Raw genomic sequence first — 18,170 nt, 5'->3', positions numbered from 1 at the left:
CCAAATATTTGCTCCCCTCGCTTCCTCAGCCCTGCTGCTCACTGGAGCCATCTACGAGCCCATGCAGCTCACGAACCTTGCAGAAAACCTACCTGGCAAAATGAAGTGATTACTTTTCTGTCACATTCTGTTATGGAGGGGGTGGGACAGTGTGGCAGTAGGGAAGGGGGATCGAGGCTGTGAGCTGTCTTAGGTTGCTGTGATACTGCAACACAAATGCTGGTCTTGCCCTGCAAGGTGTCTTCAGCTGTGATATCTTACTTGTTCTGTATGCAGAAAGCTGCAGGAGATCCATGCCAATGTGTAATGTTGTATAATTAGACTCACTCTCCAGAATCCATAAACAGGGAACTCAATAAGCATTGGCGTGGCAGCAGACATGCAGGATCAGAGGTAGGAAGTGTGTGCAAAAGGGAGAAGGGGCTGACATCTCCCTTTTCATATCTCCTCTTGGCTTGCAGAGAAGCTGGCAGATGGGGATCCCAATGCTACCCACGCTCAGGAGCACCCTGTGTCTAGAAGTGCCCCCCAGGACTGGAGGGAGAGCGGGCGAATCCGCATGATCCGGGAGGCAATGGAAAAGGTGCTGAGCTGTTTGGTGTGGGGATAGAGGGCCAGGATGGGGCACCCTGCTCAGACTGGGGGAGAGGAGGGGACAGCTGAGCTAGTGGGTAGAGAAGGTGATGTGGTGACAGAGAAGGAGCTGTTTGCTTGGGGGCTGTGTAATTTGGAGGGTGTTTGAGGTCCAGGTGCTGTGGGGTTATGGAGCAAGAGATATGGACTTTTCCCTGATACTCAGTTGAGCTTAGGTGAAAGAAACGGCAACTGGGGATTTGCGAAGGAAGCAGTGGGAAATACCATACACCGAAGTGACCTCCCTGCTCTCACATTACTCATCTTCACCAAAGCAGCAACACCTCTGCTCAGGGCAGATGGAGAAATGTGGGGCTGTGGGTGATAATGATGACAAAGGGGATGTGAAGATGAGCTGTGGCCAAGTGAGGGGACCGTTGGACTCTTGGGTTGAGTTGGAGATGATAGAGTGGGTGACCCTGCTCTTTAAATCTCCCCTTCCCTCTTGGCCCTGTCTGTAAATCCCACATTTAATGGAATTACTATTGGAAAAGCAATGATATTTCACAGTATGTGGTTTGATTTAATGTAACTGTCAGGGGCTGGGGTTATTTTTTTCTCCATTTAAATCAGTAAATCTGTTCAATTTCCTTTCCAGAATAAACACTGCCTGCTAGAGCTGGGAGTTCAGAGTGTGAGGGATCTAATTAAAAGTGAAATATACCCCATCGTTATCCATGTCGAGGTCACTGAGAAGAATGTTAGAGGACTCAGGTAAGAAAAGATGGAGTGGCCTGGATGAAGGGTATCACGGAAGGGGAGAGAAACCCTTTTTTCTGTTCAGAGGGAGGAACAAGGACTGGGGTGGGAGCACTTGCTCTGTGTATGTTGGGCTTGGCTGCTGTGAAGGCAAAAAGGGCAGGAAAATTGGCTTTGTGTGCATGGGAGGGATTCCCTGGGTGTTTCTGCCACCCTGTCTCTCTATGCCAAGGGTAACACTCAACCCTGTATTTTCCCCAGGAGCTTGCTGGGGAAGGTGGGCCAGCGGGACTCGGAGGTGCTGAAGGTCTGCCGCGGTGTGGAGCAGGCTCTCCACGCTCTGCCATGCTCCTGGGCCCGCGTGGAGCCCCACGCCTGGAGCCGTGTCGAGGAGCTGCCCAAGGTGGTTCGGGGATGCATCTTCCAGGAGCAAACCCGCCCACTGTGGATTGAGGAGGGCGATGACTGAGCTGGGAGTAGCAGAGCGGGCACTACCAGCTACCACCTCAAGGGATGTTTTCAGAGGTCCCTGCCTCCCCCAAGTTCCTCCAGGTAGCATGTCCTTCCTCCCTGAGGGGATTCTGGCAGCAAAGGCCCCCAGGGGTAGCCTTTCTGGTCCCCTCGAGGCCACCAAGATCTGGGGAGTAACACGTGCTGCCTCCCCAGTCTGAGCTTCCTGTATTTTATTGGAGAGACATCTTCCACTGTCATTGTGGAAACCACCCTTGTGGGCTGTTCCCCATCACCTTGGGCTGCTCTTGTCTCTGGTACATGGTCAGATTGCCAGATGGGGAATGTAGGCGAACTGTGCAGCATCAGACTGTGTAGGAGCATATCTCGCACACATCTGAAACCCTTCACCCATCACCTCTGTCTCCCCTGTGGCACTGTGTGCTCGGGGTCCCCACTTCTCCTGTCTACCTCGTCTCTGGCCCCACGGCGCAGGGAGCACAGTTCGTGTGCCAACACCCCTCCACGGCTGGAGTGACACTAAGCTTGCAACAAACCCTCATTTTATAGGAGCTGTACTCTTTATTGCTTGTAAATTATTAATGGAGCCTTTTATTGGCAAACTGCATATAAAGGAGAATTAAATGCCATTCATAATGGAAATGGGTGGCAGGCTATGGGCTTGTTTGTTACTGGGAAGTTTTGGGTGATGCATGACGGGGTATTTTTCTGCTCTAGTTGAGGCCCAACTGCCCAGCCCTCCAGGGGAAGGCGCGGGAGCACTGCTCTTGCTGTTGTAGGGCAGCAAGAGGTATGGGGAGAGGACAGGCTGAGTGTGCTGCAGACCCAGTTCTCTTCCATTTCTACTTGCCCTCTGTTTTTCAGTCCCTTGCCTCTCCCTAGTGCTGCTGTTGGCCAGGTTGCCCTGGGAAAGCCAGGTAAAAGCTCACTTGATGTGTCTGGCTGAGGTCCCTAGACCTTCGCATCCCTCCATGCCCTGGCTACTGCAAAGTGATAAGCCAGCTACCTTGTCCTCTTGAGAGACAACAGTGAGACTGAGCCTAGCCACACTGCCAGGAGAGTGAGGATCCTCCTTTCCCCTCCAGTGGGGGCTGTTCTGACCCTGACATGGGGCTGAATGGGGGTTCAGACTCTGGCAGAGGGAAGATGGAGGGCTCACCCACCCTGGCACAGTCCTGGCTGCTAGCCGGTTGCTGTTACTAGCCCTACTATGTGAAAGGGATGCCAGAATACCCTTGTCATGGAGAGGTAGTGGTTGTGGTGGTAGATGGTCTTTCCTGGGGCATGCAAGAGGAAAATGGGGTCTGTGGCTCTGGGAGGCTCTGTGGGGCAAGAGACCAGGCAGAAGGCTGAGCCCACTGCTCCTGGGGTCAATGGGAGAAGATGAGCAACCAGCCCCAGAGCGCCAAGTCCTCTCTGTGTCCTCCTTGGCTCTATGATTAGGGCATTGCTAGTGCCATGCACTTTTGAAGCTCTGAGCAAAGATTAACTTGCTGATTTTCACAGGTCCCCTGTGAGGTGTTATTTCAGGCTCTAAACCAGTTGCCTGTGTCTTTTATGAGGACGAGAGTGAAGGGGGAGAGGAAAGAAAATGAAAATATTTTAACCTGCAGTCACTCAAATGTAGAGCAAAGTCCCAGATTTGCCCTGGAGCAATGCAGCTCTGCTCACAGGGAAGGGGAACTGGTGTAACACATGGCTCCAGGTGAAAGCTCCCAAATGACATCCACTCCAGGGGATGCAGCCCGATCATCCCAACACAGCCAGCCTCCTGGGAGGGTGCTTGCCCTGCAGGCAAGCAAAGTGGGACTCTTGTTTAGCTGATAAGAAGACAAGTCCCAAAGCAAGCTCCCATTCACCCCAGCATGGATTTGGAGATTAGAGCCTGCATCTTTGCAGGAAAAAAAGTAGTGTTCGAGTATTCAGGGAAAACATTCCACAGGAGGCACTCTGATTCAGGGCTTGACAGCTCCTCCTGCCCCAGCTGGCATTGGGAACCATCCCTGACCTTATGACCTAGGCTGAGGGTGGGTAAGAGCGAGCACCCCCTATTTTGAGTAGCAAGACTGTGATCCCAGCTTGGTGCTTGCTTTTCCTCCCTAAATAAACATCCCCCAGCACCTCCCTAGGCCACCAGTGTTGTCAGCAGGAGGGAAAGGGGGGCAAAGGAAGGTTAAGGGGGAAGGTTGTCAGTACCCAGCTCTCACAGCAGCAGGCAGCACTGCCTTGCCAGCTCCCAGGCTTCTTCCAGGCCCTCTCTTTATCCTTGTCTCCCCTGAGGCTTTCAAAGTCCAGCTTCAACTTGTTCTGGACACGGGTGAGAAGCAGGGCAGAGAGCTCCAAGGCAAACATAAATGACCCCCTCACTGCCCTACACACCTCAGCCCACCTTCTTTTGTACCTCTGGGGGGGTGGCTGCCTGCTCGGAGGAATGAGTCACGGGTTAGGTAACAGGCAGAATGCAATTAGCAGCCATGGGCACCAATTACCAGCTGTAACAGCCTTGTGCAAGCCCCTGTAACGAGTCACCCAGAGCAAGATTTCTCCCTCCAGGGAGAGGATCAGCAAGTCAGCATTTGTGTCCCTGTGGGAAGTCACCAGCCCTTTCCATGCTGCCCCTGCCCCAGCAGAGCTGCAGCAGCCTGGGGTCTCTGTCCCATGCATCCCCCGATGATGGGTCAGCCAGCCTGCCCCAGGGAAGGACTGAGCACTAGATGCTCCCCCTACCCCTGGTACCCCAGCAGAAGGAGGTATCTCAGCACAAGAAGTGGGCTGTGCTCACCTCTGGTATCAGGGATGTTCTGGTTTGTACATGGTTGGGTCTGACATGTTCTGGTGCCCAGCACCACACTCTGTACGTGGTAGCTTTGAATCATATTTGTTTGTTTTCTGGAGACACCACTAAGGATCTTCTGCCCGTGTCCCCCTTTTTCTCGTAGACAATCTCCCGGGCCAGGGCTGGGAAATGCTGCAGGATGCCTGGTAGCCATTGAAGCTGCATTTACAGCTGCCTGGGGCTGCTGGTGTGTGCCTGAAGCACTCAGGTTAATTTCTGGTTCAGGAGCAGTGGCTAGCCACAGGAGCAATCCCAGTATTTACCACAGAGGCAGTGGATCAGTCATACCAGCTTCACATCCCTGCAGTAATGTAAGGCCTGGAGGTGAATGACTCCCCTCTGCCCCAAATCAGTGTAAGAAAGTATTGCTGTTCAAAGGGTTCCAAAAATAAAACCTGCAGGGACTCTGGAAAAGGGATATGGAAGATGCTCTGGAGATGTTCTTGCTTCAGAGGAAGGCTAGGAGACTTGGAGAAATACATGGGACAAGGGAAGAAAAGTGGATTAAGTGGTTTCTTCCTTAAAAAAGATAAAAATTGTAGCCAGGGACCTGACTGAGGTGAAGGTATGTGCATGAGCACACAGTTTTAACCCTGCAGGGAGGTCTTCCCTGTGTGCCTGGAAAGTGCCTGGGTCCAGACACACATTGGGTGTGTGGAACAGAAGAACCTCGATCCCTGCCCTGACCTCCTTTTCTAAGGTCCTGTGATGTGACGTGCATGGAGGGGCCCTTTGCCACATGGAGCCATGTCCCCCTCCCCCCCACACTTCCCCCAGGTCTCTGTCTTATTACATTTTATTTTTATTTTTTTGGGATGCTGAGACTGGATGCCCACAGCTTGCAGCTCCCTGAGGAGTTGCTCTGATTTCAGCAGCTTATGTAGAGCACTACCGTCCTGCTGTCCCCACACTTGCTGCATCGCTGCACAGGGAAGCTGGGGTGGGGGTGCAGGTATCATCCGCCTCTTGGGCTGGTTGCCTCTCTGTACCCCCCGGCTGCTCTGTAAAGTGGCCCAGAGGTAGCGTGAAGTGGACCTTCGTGGTCACCCACCTCCTATCCAACTGAACCAGCAACAGCATGCAGCAATCTGTGGTGCTGACCCTCAGATTTCCCACCTGCAGTGATCTTTGCCTTGGGAGGGGCTCTCATGCCTTTTGAGGGTCTCTGATATCCCTGTCCCTGGGGAAAGCCTTCTCCGTGCAGGACTTGCTCAGCTACCCTCAGCATGCTCTGTCGTGGTCCCAGGCTGCCCTCCTGGCTTTGCTGGCCTTGTTGGGATCCGGAGGGCTGGACTTAAGGTGGCACAGAGGAGATGCACAGCCATGCCCGATGGTGGGGAGGTGGGAAGGAGCTGGAGGGGCCAGTTTCCTTCTTTGCTTGTGGGACTTTCTGGGTGAGGACAGAGGACCTCCCTTTTCTTCCTTGCCCAGGGAAGGCGGAAAGGAAGCGTCATCCTGGACAGCACAAGTGCCACAAGGAACAAGTTGCTGAGCTCAGCCCTGCTGCAGGGGGAAGGACCTGGGTGGGATATAAACTCACTGGTGATGCTGAGCCATGGACATTGAAAGGGAGGCGGCAGGCCCTCCCCCACACTCTCTGATGCTGGCATACCTGCTCCTGTGGGTGTCCCTGGCTCTGCAGCCACCTGGGCAGCAGATTGTCCTTGGGCATCCTCGGTGGGGATGTGAGATGGAGCAGCGGGGAAACAGTGGCTGGAGGCAGAGGGAAAGGGACCTTCAAGAGTGAGAGAGTCTGGGTGGTGGTTTGGAGAGATGGGTGTCAGAAGTGGGGGTCAGGCCCCGGTCTGAGACTCTGGGGCATATGGGTGGGGGGGTGGGGGCAGCAAGGGACACACTGTCCTGCTTTGGGGAGGTAAAGTGGGGTTAAAGGCAGTAATTTGGAGCAGTGCCCACAGGGAAAGCCTGGGGCGGGGGGAATTCCTGGGGAAACATCGTTCTTCCCAAGAATATAGAACTTTGTAGAATCATAGAATTGTAGAAAGTTCTGAGTTGGAAGGAGCCTGCATCAGTGCCACGGTCCCCTCCTCCCGCAGGAGCACAGGGCTGCAGAGATCAGGCTGGGCTGTCACAGGGGAGCCAGAAAAGCAGTCAAGCAACAGGTATGTCCTCCCAGATCAGCTATTTGCCACCTCAGAGATGTCCCAGCCTGGCCGTGTCCTGGTGAGGCAAACCCACCGTCAGACCCCGGGCTCCCCCCTCTCCATCCTCTTCCTCCCCCGGGGCTGGCGCCCCGCCCCGTGCCCGGAGGCGGGACCGGGGCCGGGGCTGGCGGGAGCGACAACGAGCAGCACGGAGCGAGCAGGTGCCGGAGGGGCAGCCCCGCCGCACACATGGCACCCGGACCCTTCCCCTCAGCCCTGTGCCCGCCGCTCGCGTCCGCCCTGCAGCCCCTGGCTTGGACGTGTGGGCTGGTGTCTTCTGGGGAACCAATGCCTCGGGTCCAGAGTCCCCACCAGTGACTCTGATCTCCTTTGCCACGCCCTCGACCCCCAGCCTGGGACCCTCAGCCTCTCCGCTGGGAGTGGGGATGCTCGCTTTCCTCCTGGCGGGCTGTGCCAGCCACCTGCCGGTCACCTCAGAATATTTTCCCATCACAGGTCGCTGCCACACTGGGTCATCCAGCCCTCTTGGTCTGTGAAAATTGCCTCACGCTTCACCGATGCCCTCCAGGGCTGCTTTCTCTTTGGCTTTCTGGTCTTCAACCACACTATTCCTTGGCCACATCCCATTCTGACCTCGCTCTCTGCTGGTCCTGCCCCTTTGGAGGCTTCGAGAAGAGTGGAACAGCTTCACGTGGTGATAAAGGCAGAGATTGTCCTTGCTCCATAGGATTCTGGCTGCGGCGGGAACGATTTGGGAGCCATGGGCCGTCGGCTCATCCGTGGTCTCTCTGGAGCAGCGGTCTTCCTCGTCAGCGCGGCTCTTTTCTCCATGCGGCATCGCGGGGCTCAGGAAACAGCTCGGTACTCAGGGCTCAGGGAGGGGATGTCAGAGAAGCCAGAGCAACGGAGCAAAACGAGCCCAGAGGGAGGTGGTGGCAGGGGGCAGAAGGACCTGCAAGTCCATCCTCCGGAGGGATACAGGACTGAGGGAAGCTTGAGTCTTGGGGACATTTTCATAGCAGTGAAGACAACCAAGAGATTCCACCAGAGCAGGATGGAGCTGCTCCTGGACACGTGGATATCCCGGGCCAGAGAGCAGGTGAGTGTGTGGGTTTGGACTAGAGAAAGGGTATTTGGTAATGGGGCAAGGACGGGATGTCAGCAGGGAGAGATAAAGCCAAAGGATGGGGATGCTGGGCACTGCAGTCCCACACAGTACTTTGCCTCATTTTCTCTAATTCTCACTTCTGTTCATGTTGAAAGGGGGATGCTACCCAGCAGAATGTTTCACTGGTAGCTACTTCATGGGAAAGGCTGGCAGACAGGATGAAGAGCTTGTGTGGGCTCTTCCCATGAAGGCTGGGAGGACAAGTGCTCTTAGCAGGCGTCACCTGCCCCTAACCTAAGACTGACTCTTTTAGCCTAAGGTGGAGGGAACTTAATTTCATTATTTTAACCAGTAACCCAGGGGGCTGCAGGCTGCCCAGGCCACACCAGACTAAGAGCACAGAGCGTCCTGGGTCTGTATGAAATGATGGTTTTCTACCTCCCAGTGCTGTGACTTTGCTAGGTTTCGAGCTGAGCGGCCCTCCACGGGGATGCCTGTGTTGTGCTGGGCACCCTTCACCGCAGGGTGACGTGGCGCAGCAGGCAGGAGAGCAAGGCTGGAGGACAGGGGTGCAGGAGGGGTGTTTGCAGCCCTGTTTGTTCCCCAGCACATCAGCACAATCCATGCCTTGCTTTCTTAGGCAGATGCCCTTATGTTGACAATCTTAAAGTGATGTGGGTCTATATTTGATGTTTTAAATACTTTTTTTTTAGCTCGGGGTCTGATGTTTTCACCCTTTGCTAAAGCAGAGTTTGGAGAGTTTCCTTCCTGTTAGAGGAACTGGTGTGGGGCACCACGTTGGTGGTGCTGTGCAGACTGGCTTACTGGTGGGCAGAAGTACTCCCCAGAGCCCAGGTACTTCTCTACCTCCCTCGCTGAGCTGCTCCTCAAGAAAGAAGAAATCCTGCGGCTGCCCCAAAGAGGTTTTTTTTTTTGCCTCTTCCCATGTATGATGGGTGCCTAGAAGACAAATTCAGGCCTCAGCAAGGAAGGCAGACGGGGGCGGAGGAATTGAGTAGGAGAGCGCTTGAAGCAATGCAGGGTTTTCTGGGTAAGGGTGGTTTTCCACTTGATGGTACCGCAACTGTCTGGTCTGCTGCGGTCGTCACAGGAAGCCGTGTCCTATTTTGAGCACGCTTCCTCTCCTGCCTGTGCGTCCCTCCCGGCATCCGAGATGCCCAGCTTCTTCCTCCAGATGCACTTCTCCTCTCTGCCTGACCTCAGCCCAGCAGCTCTTTGGAGAACCAAAACCCAACCGCGTGGCTGCACTTGGCATTAAGATGTTGTGACTGGGGCCTTTGGAGCAGGTTTTTAAGGAGCAGCTCACCTTTCCCTCCTCGTGCATTTGACAAACAGGCACCTGGCCGTTCCGCTAATGACAGGAATTAGATACCAGCTCCCCAGCTTCCTCTGACCCTCTCTGTTTGGCAGGCAAACAATGTCCAAACCTGGAAAGAGTTGTTGAATTTTCCATGCTGCTGCCAGCCGCTAGGAAATTTTCACAGACTGAGCAGCAGAATAGGAAGGAAGGGTAGAGCAGGAGCATCAGTCATTTTTACACAGTGTTTTTTCATTGATATCAATTTTTGTTGCAAGCTCAGTGGTTTTCTCCCCCCTCCTCAATTTTCCATGTTTTTCTTCCACTTTTTTTTACTAAATGGCCTTGAGGGCAGGGGAGTGGGGGTGGGAAGGGAGGCAAAGAGAAGTACATGAAAGTCAAATCCCTTTTTTTTTTTTTTTAAATTATACTGCTGCTGGAGGGGTTTTTTGGAGGTAAGGGAAAGGGTTGGTTTTGAAAAGTTGACAATGTAGAAACCTAGCTTAGCAAAAAACCAGAGAACTTCCAATTTGCAAAGGACATTTAATTGTTGTGGAGCCAGGGATACAGCATCAGACCTCCTATTATTGAGTCTTTATGGAGACACATAGGCTTTAAGAGCCAGTCCTGGAGAGATCCAGGTCTCGGAGGCCCTGCAGACTGCCTCCTCCTAGGGCTCACCCACTGTTTTGCCATCTCCAGCTTACTCATGGCTGGAGACCAATTCAGTGGGTCCTCCTCTACATGTTCAGCAGGGAAATTTTAGCATCTGGCTGTGCTGTTGATGCCAAGCCTGGTTTCAGAGCTGATCACCTGCATGGTATCCTCCCAGAGGAAGCAACCCAGACCTGAAAGGCCAGACTTAGGTGACTGTAACAGAAGGCAGGAACAGCTGTGGTTTTTATGGCTAGGAGAGACTGTACAGGAGCCAAATTAAAAGTCCTGTGTGTTGGACTCTGTCAGGGTAGACAACAAGAGAGAGAGATTTTCCCTGAAACTGCACTGTTTAAACAGAAGATATGCAGCTGGTGGGAGCTGGGGAAGTGTGGGGTGGATGCCCTTCACTGAAAGTTGGACCTTGCTCTGCTTCTTGAGAACTCATCCATGACAAACTTTGCACTGGGGTTTGATGTGGAAGTCATTTCAGTGAAAGGTCTTTTCCTCAGAAAGGGCTTCATCTAAACAGAAGTGTCAATTTTGATGACTGTTCAGGCCGAACAGCATCTTGGTGTGGCTGACATTCTTGGCCCCACTAGTTTTGATAGAGATAAGGCTAGGTTTCTGGTTTGAAATTTTTTTTGGTAGTGTAAACTAATTCTACCACCTCCCCTCCTTTCAGAAAACCAAACATCCAACCGATTGAAGTGAAACCTTTAAATGACCCATTGTGAGCTGGCTTTCACATTTCTCAGTGTTGTGAACATACCACAGATTTTGAATCTCCTCTCTGAGTGGAGGAACAGCTTCCTGCCCAACCACACCAATAGCCCATAACCAATTTTGGAGGCTTTTTCTTCCTGGAGGAGGGATACCCTGGGAACCTGGGAGATGAATGTGGTCATAGCTTGTCAGATTCCACATCTTTATCCCCTTTTCCTAATTTTGCCTTGTTAGGCTACTTTGCTGATCTGGGGTGAGTGGGCCTCGAAGCCTAGTGTTTATCCATCGCTTGGACACTTACGTTCATGGAGAACCACCGGCCAAAGCTGTTGGACACCAGTGTCTCCATATCGCTGCTGGCCCTGCCATCCACCAGATGCCCTTTTCCTATCCAGCCATCTTCTCCGCTCTAGAACAGAGGGATGCTTTCTGTGCTGCATCCCTCCTCAAGCTCGGATCGAGCCCTGCAGCAGCAGTGACAGTCACCCTGGGCTGCTCTCAGGGTGGGTGGGAGCCGGGCCAGCACTGAGGCGCCATGACAGGAGATCCTGCGTGGCCCCATAGATGGTCTGGTGGAGAACAGGAGGGTGGATGTAGTGAGGAGGCTCCTTCTGTCCACCCTGTTTGCGTGCAGCGACACAAGTGACACTGGGTGTTCCTCTGCTTGCATATCCCCAATGGGGACAGTAGTTCTGACGTGGCCAGAGAGACCTTCTGAATTTCTTCCAGGCTCCATTAGTATGGACAACAGCAGCTGGTGTCTCCTTGAGAAAGATCTCTGTAGTGGTCCAAATGCTCTCCAGTCAGGTTTTATCAGGGGCCCTCCTCTCTCTCTCATCCCAGCCATCATGGGTGGCTTTGCTGAGGGACAGATGGCAGCAGTCACTCGGATTCCAGCAGGAGCTGCTGTTCCAGATTTCCTGCTCTAGGAGGAACGCAGGATGGAGAGATGATGCAGGCAGCTGCCTGTGCTGTCGTGATCTCCTTCAGGACAGGGCCAGGACACATGCACCCCAGCATCTCTGGAGTACTGCAGCCAGGTGTACCATGGATCAGAGCTTGGGAGAGCCAGAGAAATTAGATTGGCGAAGCTCCTACACTCGTAGCCCCTTTTTCCAGTTCTTTTGGAGGTTCTGGTTTTCCCTGTGGTGACAATGCTCCTTCATCCCTTGGTTTCCACAAATGCATGTCTGGTGTCTGCAAAAAAGCATTTCCCACCTTGCATCAAGAGGATAATGGGAACCTTGGAATATTTTCACAAGTGGAAAATCTGGGAAAATATACAGATTCCCTTTTCAAGCCAATCCGATATGATGTTTATTAGCTGGTTTTATACCTGTAAGCAAGTCATTTCCAGCAACAATGTTTCTGATTTTTTTTTTAATGTCAGAAAGTTTCAACGGTTTCAGAACATTTTTCTGAAGAAGAAATATTTGTCATAGTGGAAATTTCTGGCTCTGACATGCTAGCGAGGGAAATCCCGTGCCACTGACAATCCCTGCCTTGCCTGAAGGTTGTGATGTGGTCCCCTGACCCATAGTGACTGCTTTACCCAAGACTTAGCTAATTGCTTCTTGTCCCGTGATCACCTTGAAATTGATTTTAACTAAGAGACTTTACCTGTGGGGTGGAGTAGGAATGTGTGCATAGCACGGTGCTGCAGTTCAGCTGTTGGAGGCTAATTCACCAGGTCTCTGTAGCACGTACATTTGAGACCATGAAACCATTCTGCTGTGTCTGCTCAAGCCAGGTGGTCTCTGGGGGTCCTTCATCGCTTTCCTTTCCTGTGCAGAACATTTCTCTTGCCACATTCTCCTGATAGAGGCATGTCTCCCAGCCTCAATGCTTGGTAGGAGACTCTCGTCTCCCCATCAAAGCCTTTGGGAGCAGTGACGGCTCCCAGAGCTGTTGTCTGCCTGCCTCGTCCCCTTTGTCCCTGCCCAGGTGCTGTGTTTAACCAGCCTGTGGCAGCTGGTGGAGAGACTGTTTATGGCTCGTGACTCCTTTTGATTTCATGAAAGCTCATTTTCTGCCTGAGGAAAGCTTTTCTCCACCAGCCCTGATCCCCGCCTGGCCCTGAAGAGGAGGAGCTGTGCCACATAATGGCATCGAGGGGGATTAGAGAGGCCTGGGGGTGGAGGAAAAGGAGGAGGAGATGGAAAGCAGCAGGGGGCTGTGCACACTTAACACACAAACAGATGTTCTCCTTTTAACCCAAGCGTCATTCAACCACAGTGCTTTCATTTTTCTAACACCGACACCTAAGACAGGGCTCTTTCAGCCCCTCACTTGGTGTCGCGGGTCCCCTTCTGCCTGTTCCCAAGGCAGCGGGGGGAAGAAATGAAGCCACATGAGTATTGATGATGGCGCGTGCAGGAAGGGGGAGCGCGGCCATCCCTCTGCCCATCTGGTGCCTGGGAGATGGGCACAGCACCAGGGGATGGAGTGGGGTGACCACAGCAAGCGAGTCCAGCTGTGGGGAGGAAGGGGTGGGTGGCCAGGGGCAGCGCCAGCTCCAGCCCTGAGAGTAACCTCCTGTCCTCATTTCCCCAGACCTATGTCTTCACTGATGAAGAAGATGATGCCCTGAAAAGGAGAATGGGTAACGAGCTGTCCTATAACACCACCTTCCCCTTCCCACCTTCTGAATTGTCATGGCCTTGGGAGGGAGTCTGGCACCCATGAAACCCCCAGGTGATGATTTGTTTTAGTTGGCTTAACCCAGGGCACGCAGCCGACTCAAGGCAGGGTGCTGCCTGCCCTAAAGTATCTGTGAGAAGAAGCCACATGGCACAAGCAGCCCAAGAGAGATCCCTTCAGCTCCTGCACCCTGGCTGGCAGTGGGCAGATGGAAGTGCGGTTGGCAGGCGGCTTAGTCTTGGCCAAGATGCTTGGCTTTCTCCAGGCTTCATCTCCTGGTGGGGGGAAGGGTGGAGCTCGTGTCACCATGGGCTTGGATGCCTGTTTGGGGGTCTGTGAGGAAGCTGGCTGTGAACAAACCCCTTCCTTCCCACCCAGAAGTCCTCCCCATGACTGCGCAAAGTGGACCAGCCATGAACAACAACCTTCTCTCTCCCGGCAGGTGACCACGCAATCTTCACCAACTGCTCGGCCGAGCACAGCCACCCGGCCCTCTCCTGCAAGATGGCCACTGAGTTTGATGCCTTCCTGGCCAGCGGCCAGAGGTGAGGCAGGGCTGCCGTGGGGAGACCTCTGAGAGCAAGGGGCATCCTCCTTACCACAAACCTCTTGTGTCTTTGTTCCCGTCTCCCCCACAGCTGGTTTTGCCATTTGGATGACGACAACTACCTGAACCCTCGGGCCCTCCTGAAGCTCTTGTCCTCCTACTCTGCGACGTGGGATGTTTACCTGGGGAAACCCAGCCTGAACAGACCCATCCGGGCCTCCGAAACGCTGCCAAACAACCAGACGGTACAGCCGGTGGTGGTGGTGGTGGGGCCAATGGGTTGGTTTTAGTGCTCTGGCTCATTGGCTGTAGATGTAACCCAATGACAGACGGGTCCAAAGAGCAAGAGGCAACAGCTGAAAACTCGCTGGTCTTGTCTGAACATGGTTGTAGGAGTTGACTCAATCTGATCTACCTAGGGAGGGTCACACGTTGCTGTTGTGCCTTTGGGTACCTGTCTGCCAAGGAGACAAGCCTGCTTTGGGCAGCCCACCTGCTGCTGCCAGCAGAAACTTGGCTGCTTCAGCTATGAGGAGGTCAAAATCCATGCTGTACTGCTGGCAAGTCCTTCTTCTGGGCAGCAGTTGGGGTTCTGGGGTAACAATAGGGCTGTGTTTATCCTGGCATCAAAGCTAGGTTTCCAGCATTCCCATCTCAGGGAGTACGTTATTGTCTGAGCTCCTGCCATTGATTTTCTCTGCTGTTTCTCTCCAGAAATCTGTGCGCTTCTGGTTTGCCACGGGAGGGGCTGGGTTCTGCATCAGCCGCAATCTGGCAAGGAAGATGGTGCCGTGGGCCAGGTGAGCTGTGCAGCTGGTGGGTATGGGAGCCTTTGGGGATGAGAAACAAAGACACACATTAATTCCTGGCAATGTCAGATCTGGATTTGTGTATGTGGTGGTTGCAAGGGTTCAGTGCCACATGCTACATATCTGCAAGCACATGGAACTGGAGGAACGATGTAGCGGGTGGGTGTGCAACTTGATTAAAAAGAGGCAAGAGCAGGCGTGTCAGCAAACATGATCATAGGATGATACAGTCCCCTCTCCCCAGCTCCTCTCAGCTCTTCGTTATTCCGCCACACTCATTCCCATCCTTTTCAGCTTCCTCTGACTCTTTTCCCAAGTGCTTTTCCTGTCTGCCTGTCTCTTCTCCACTCAGTCTGCCTCTTTCCAACCTCCTGTACCTCCCTCCTGAGCTATTTTCCCATTCCCCCACCCCAAACCATCTTCATCTTCTTACAGTGGCCACTGTGATTTCCTCAGCTTGGTGTGTGGAGAGCAGAGGTAGTCCCTGAGGTCTAGTGTTAGCCCAGCCTACAGCAAGATGATGTTTTCCAGGATGTCCTAGGTTATATCACAGGCTATGTGCACATACACCGACAGGCGATGGCTGTACCAGCCCTAACCAGATCTGTGCATACCCAGAAAGACAGGTCTGATCCACGCCAGGTGGCTGGTTTAGCTGAAGCCCATGATATATATTTTATGGTAGACCCAGATAGGAGTATGATCTAGTATAAAATGAAGCTGGCATGGATAGATAACACCTAACCTGGCACAAAGTCTGCCCCTACTTTGTTAACTTTGTTAAAATGCTTAAAACACATTTGAACTATCTGAGGGGTGTTACAGTAGACCATGATTCATGCTGTATGGCTGCTTCCGGTTACAGGAGCCTTAAAATTTGGGTTAGCCTGTCATTGAAGGATGGCCAAGCGTGTGGTGTTACATCACAGTGGAGCCAGGGATGGCTTATTCAAGCTACAAGAGACTGTCCTGTTTCTTCTTGCTCCTGGTCCTGGCCATGTTGTCTCACTCTTTCTCTTGAGCTGGCTTGTCTGACACCTCAGGGGCTCAGTGCAGCTCACCTAACAGGTGAAAAAGTGACTCAGCAAAGTCTGCCAGCTCTTGGCATCTACTCACTGAGGAGCTGGATACGTATCAGGGACAGCACCACGCAACTCATGGGACAGCATGGCTGGGAGCAGTCAAAGAGCAAACAAATTCCCAAATCTTTGCAGATGGAACTCAGGGATTTCTCACCTAGTTCCAAGATTTACTCTGGTCTTCAGTTAAGTCCTTCATTTATCTCCCATCCAAGTGGATGCCTATATCCCCCCTACCCTTCTTCTAACCCATGTGGCCCTACTCTCTTCCAGTGGCAAGAACTTTGTGAGCACTTCAGAGCTCATCCGCCTGCCGGACGACTGCACCGTGGGTTACATCATTGAGTGCAAAGTTGGGGGGCAGCTGCTGCCCAACTCACTCTTCCACTCCCACCTGGAGAACCTGCAGCTCATCCCCGCCTCCCGGCTCACTCAGCAGGTGAGGAGGGGAAATGGAGCAAGAGGGAGGTGTGTGAGGAAGGAGAAGTGGAGGGGAGCTCACAAGGACATTGCTCCATTGGTGGTACCAATGTGGGTTGAGTCAATTGTTTGCTCTTTTGGGGAGGCTTTTCTGACAAATGCTTCTTTGAAATAAGGCACAGATGTTGCCTGCAGCACAGATGCCAGTCACAGTGCACCTGGGGTCAGTGGTGGGGAGCATGGGTGGGGAGTGATGTGAGGATTGGGGGCATCCTTGGGGCAATGTGGCACAAGGACAAACAGAAATGATGATTGACTGGGGAATGGGCTTTGTCATGGCACCATGTCTGCCTTGTGTGAGGAGATAACAAGGGGTGTAGGGGGCTTGGAGAGGCAAAGGACTAGCATGGTGGACCATCATGGGAAGGAAGACAGGAGAGATGTGGAAGGCAGAGGCCAAGCCAGAAGAGAAAGAACCAGAATGAGAACTTCTGTTGCCCAAAGCAAGTGCCTTGCTCCTGAACTCACCTCATCCTCCCTGCTCCTTTCTCACCACCCGTCTTTGCAGGTCACCCTCAGCTACGGTGTCTTTGAGAACAAGCTCAATGTTATTGAACTCAGAGGCCCCTTCTCACCCAAAGAGGATCCCTCAAGGTATGGGGCATGAGTGCTCTGGATGTTGCTGGGGTGTGAGCCCTCAGACAACAGGCTGGGAGGAGGAGGCAGCTAAATGGGGTGCAGGAGGTCTAGAGTGAGGGACAGAAACCTTGCAGTCACATGGCTTATTGCGTGAGGAACACACCAGCATTAAGCTCTTTGTGAACACATACAAACTCTGCAAACCTTTTTGGATAAGTGGGAAGAAAAGGAGTATCAAAACGTTTTATTTGGAGAATTCCTGGGCCAAAAATATTGCCGTTTATTTCACATTTTGAGGCTGAACAAGGTAGCCTTTTCCTCTGGGACAGGAAGAGAATTGTTCTTTTAAACTCAGGAAAGGAAATTCTGCTTGCTTTTTCATTTTTTGTTTTGCCGAGAAAACTGAAGGGAAAAAAGAAAAAAGCTTCACTTCAGGCTGACTGCAGACAAAAGTGTTCTTTGATTTGCTTTCTCTGCTTTGAGTGGATAAACCTAAAGTTGTTATTTGCAGAGCATACGTAGGAAACTCCTGGCTGGAGATAGCAAGGGTGGGAAGCAGCTGGGCAACGAAAAGAGCATCAACACAACTATGTAGTGGGGGCTGGTGCTGTGCCCATCTCCCTGCCTTGGATCAGGGGTAGCCGGGGGCTTGGGCTACATGGGCAGAGCTGGATTCAGGTGTCCAAGGCTGCTTAGCTCTGCTGAGAAAAGACATCTTGAGTTGACCAACCAGTCCTGGAGCTCTGTAGTGCACGGTGGGTGCCTGATGTGGGATGGAACACGAGAGAGAGGTCTTCCGTTCTCCATGTGTGCGCTGGTGTAAAAACTGTCACCTGACCTTCCTTCGCTCTCTCCCCTGCAGGTTTCGATCACTCCACTGCCATCTCTATCCTGACACCTCCTGGTGCCTACAGGCTGTTGCCTGAGCCTCAGCTACGGTGCGTCCTGGTGACATCCATTCATCTTGTGCATGAGACACTGAAGAAGCTCAGTGCTCCCCACTTCCCCTTTTCTCTGTGGTCTTGGGGCTGTGTGATGGCTTTTTTGGTCCTCACTGAACAGCGATGACACAGGACAAGAGACAAGATCTGTGCCAAAGGTGGATAACATGGGCTGGACACATGGATGGGAACAGTATACCTTCCTGAGTAGATCAAGAACTGGGTGGTAACTTCTGGGCATCTGGGTAGAGATGAGGACCTGCTGCTGCTGCTCCTTGCTGTGGATTCATCTTGCTGTACTAGAAAGGCCCTGGGTATGGGTAACCATTGCCCAGCTGAGGATGGCTGATAGCGTGTTGTGGCTCCAGCCCCCCTGAGCAGGCCTTCTTCCTCCATATCTGCCTGTGCTTTCCCCACCACTCATTCTTCCCAGCCACAGCCTCTTGGCTGCATCTCTGCTTCGTCAAGGCCTATAAAAATGGAAAATGTGACCATTTCTGTGCTGAATGAGTGCTGGAAAAGTGTAG

At 52.8% G+C, this 18,170-nt stretch overlaps 2 protein-coding genes across 2 annotated transcripts in view; both read left to right on the top strand.

The window, feature by feature from the left end:
- CARD10 (caspase recruitment domain family member 10) overlaps positions 1 to 1,801 on the top strand; it is a 32,432-nt gene extending 30,631 nt beyond the window's left edge. The window contains 3 exon segments of the mRNA XM_065628491.1: positions 462 to 583; positions 1,232 to 1,347; positions 1,594 to 1,801. Of these exon segments, the coding sequence (XP_065484563.1) occupies positions 462 to 583; positions 1,232 to 1,347; positions 1,594 to 1,801 (446 nt within the window).
- Positions 1,802 to 7,522: 5,721 nt separating this feature from the next.
- On the top strand, positions 7,523 to 17,643 carry MFNG (MFNG O-fucosylpeptide 3-beta-N-acetylglucosaminyltransferase). Its single transcript, XM_065630897.1, has 8 exons — positions 7,523 to 7,861; positions 13,122 to 13,170; positions 13,651 to 13,753; positions 13,847 to 14,000; positions 14,470 to 14,555; positions 15,917 to 16,082; positions 16,632 to 16,717; positions 17,565 to 17,643. The coding sequence occupies exons 1-8, from the start codon at positions 7,523 to 7,525 to the stop codon at positions 17,626 to 17,628; spliced, it is 1,047 nt and encodes a 348-aa protein (XP_065486969.1). The 3' UTR covers positions 17,629 to 17,643.
- The last annotated feature ends 527 nt before the right edge of the window (positions 17,644 to 18,170 follow it).

Source organism: Caloenas nicobarica, chromosome 1 (assembly GCF_036013445.1).
Source record: "Caloenas nicobarica isolate bCalNic1 chromosome 1, bCalNic1.hap1, whole genome shotgun sequence".
NCBI classification, from domain to species: Eukaryota; Metazoa; Chordata; class Aves; order Columbiformes; family Columbidae; genus Caloenas; species Caloenas nicobarica.
The sequence above is the reverse complement of the archived record's forward strand: the minus strand, read 5'-3'. Positions and strand labels throughout refer to the sequence as shown.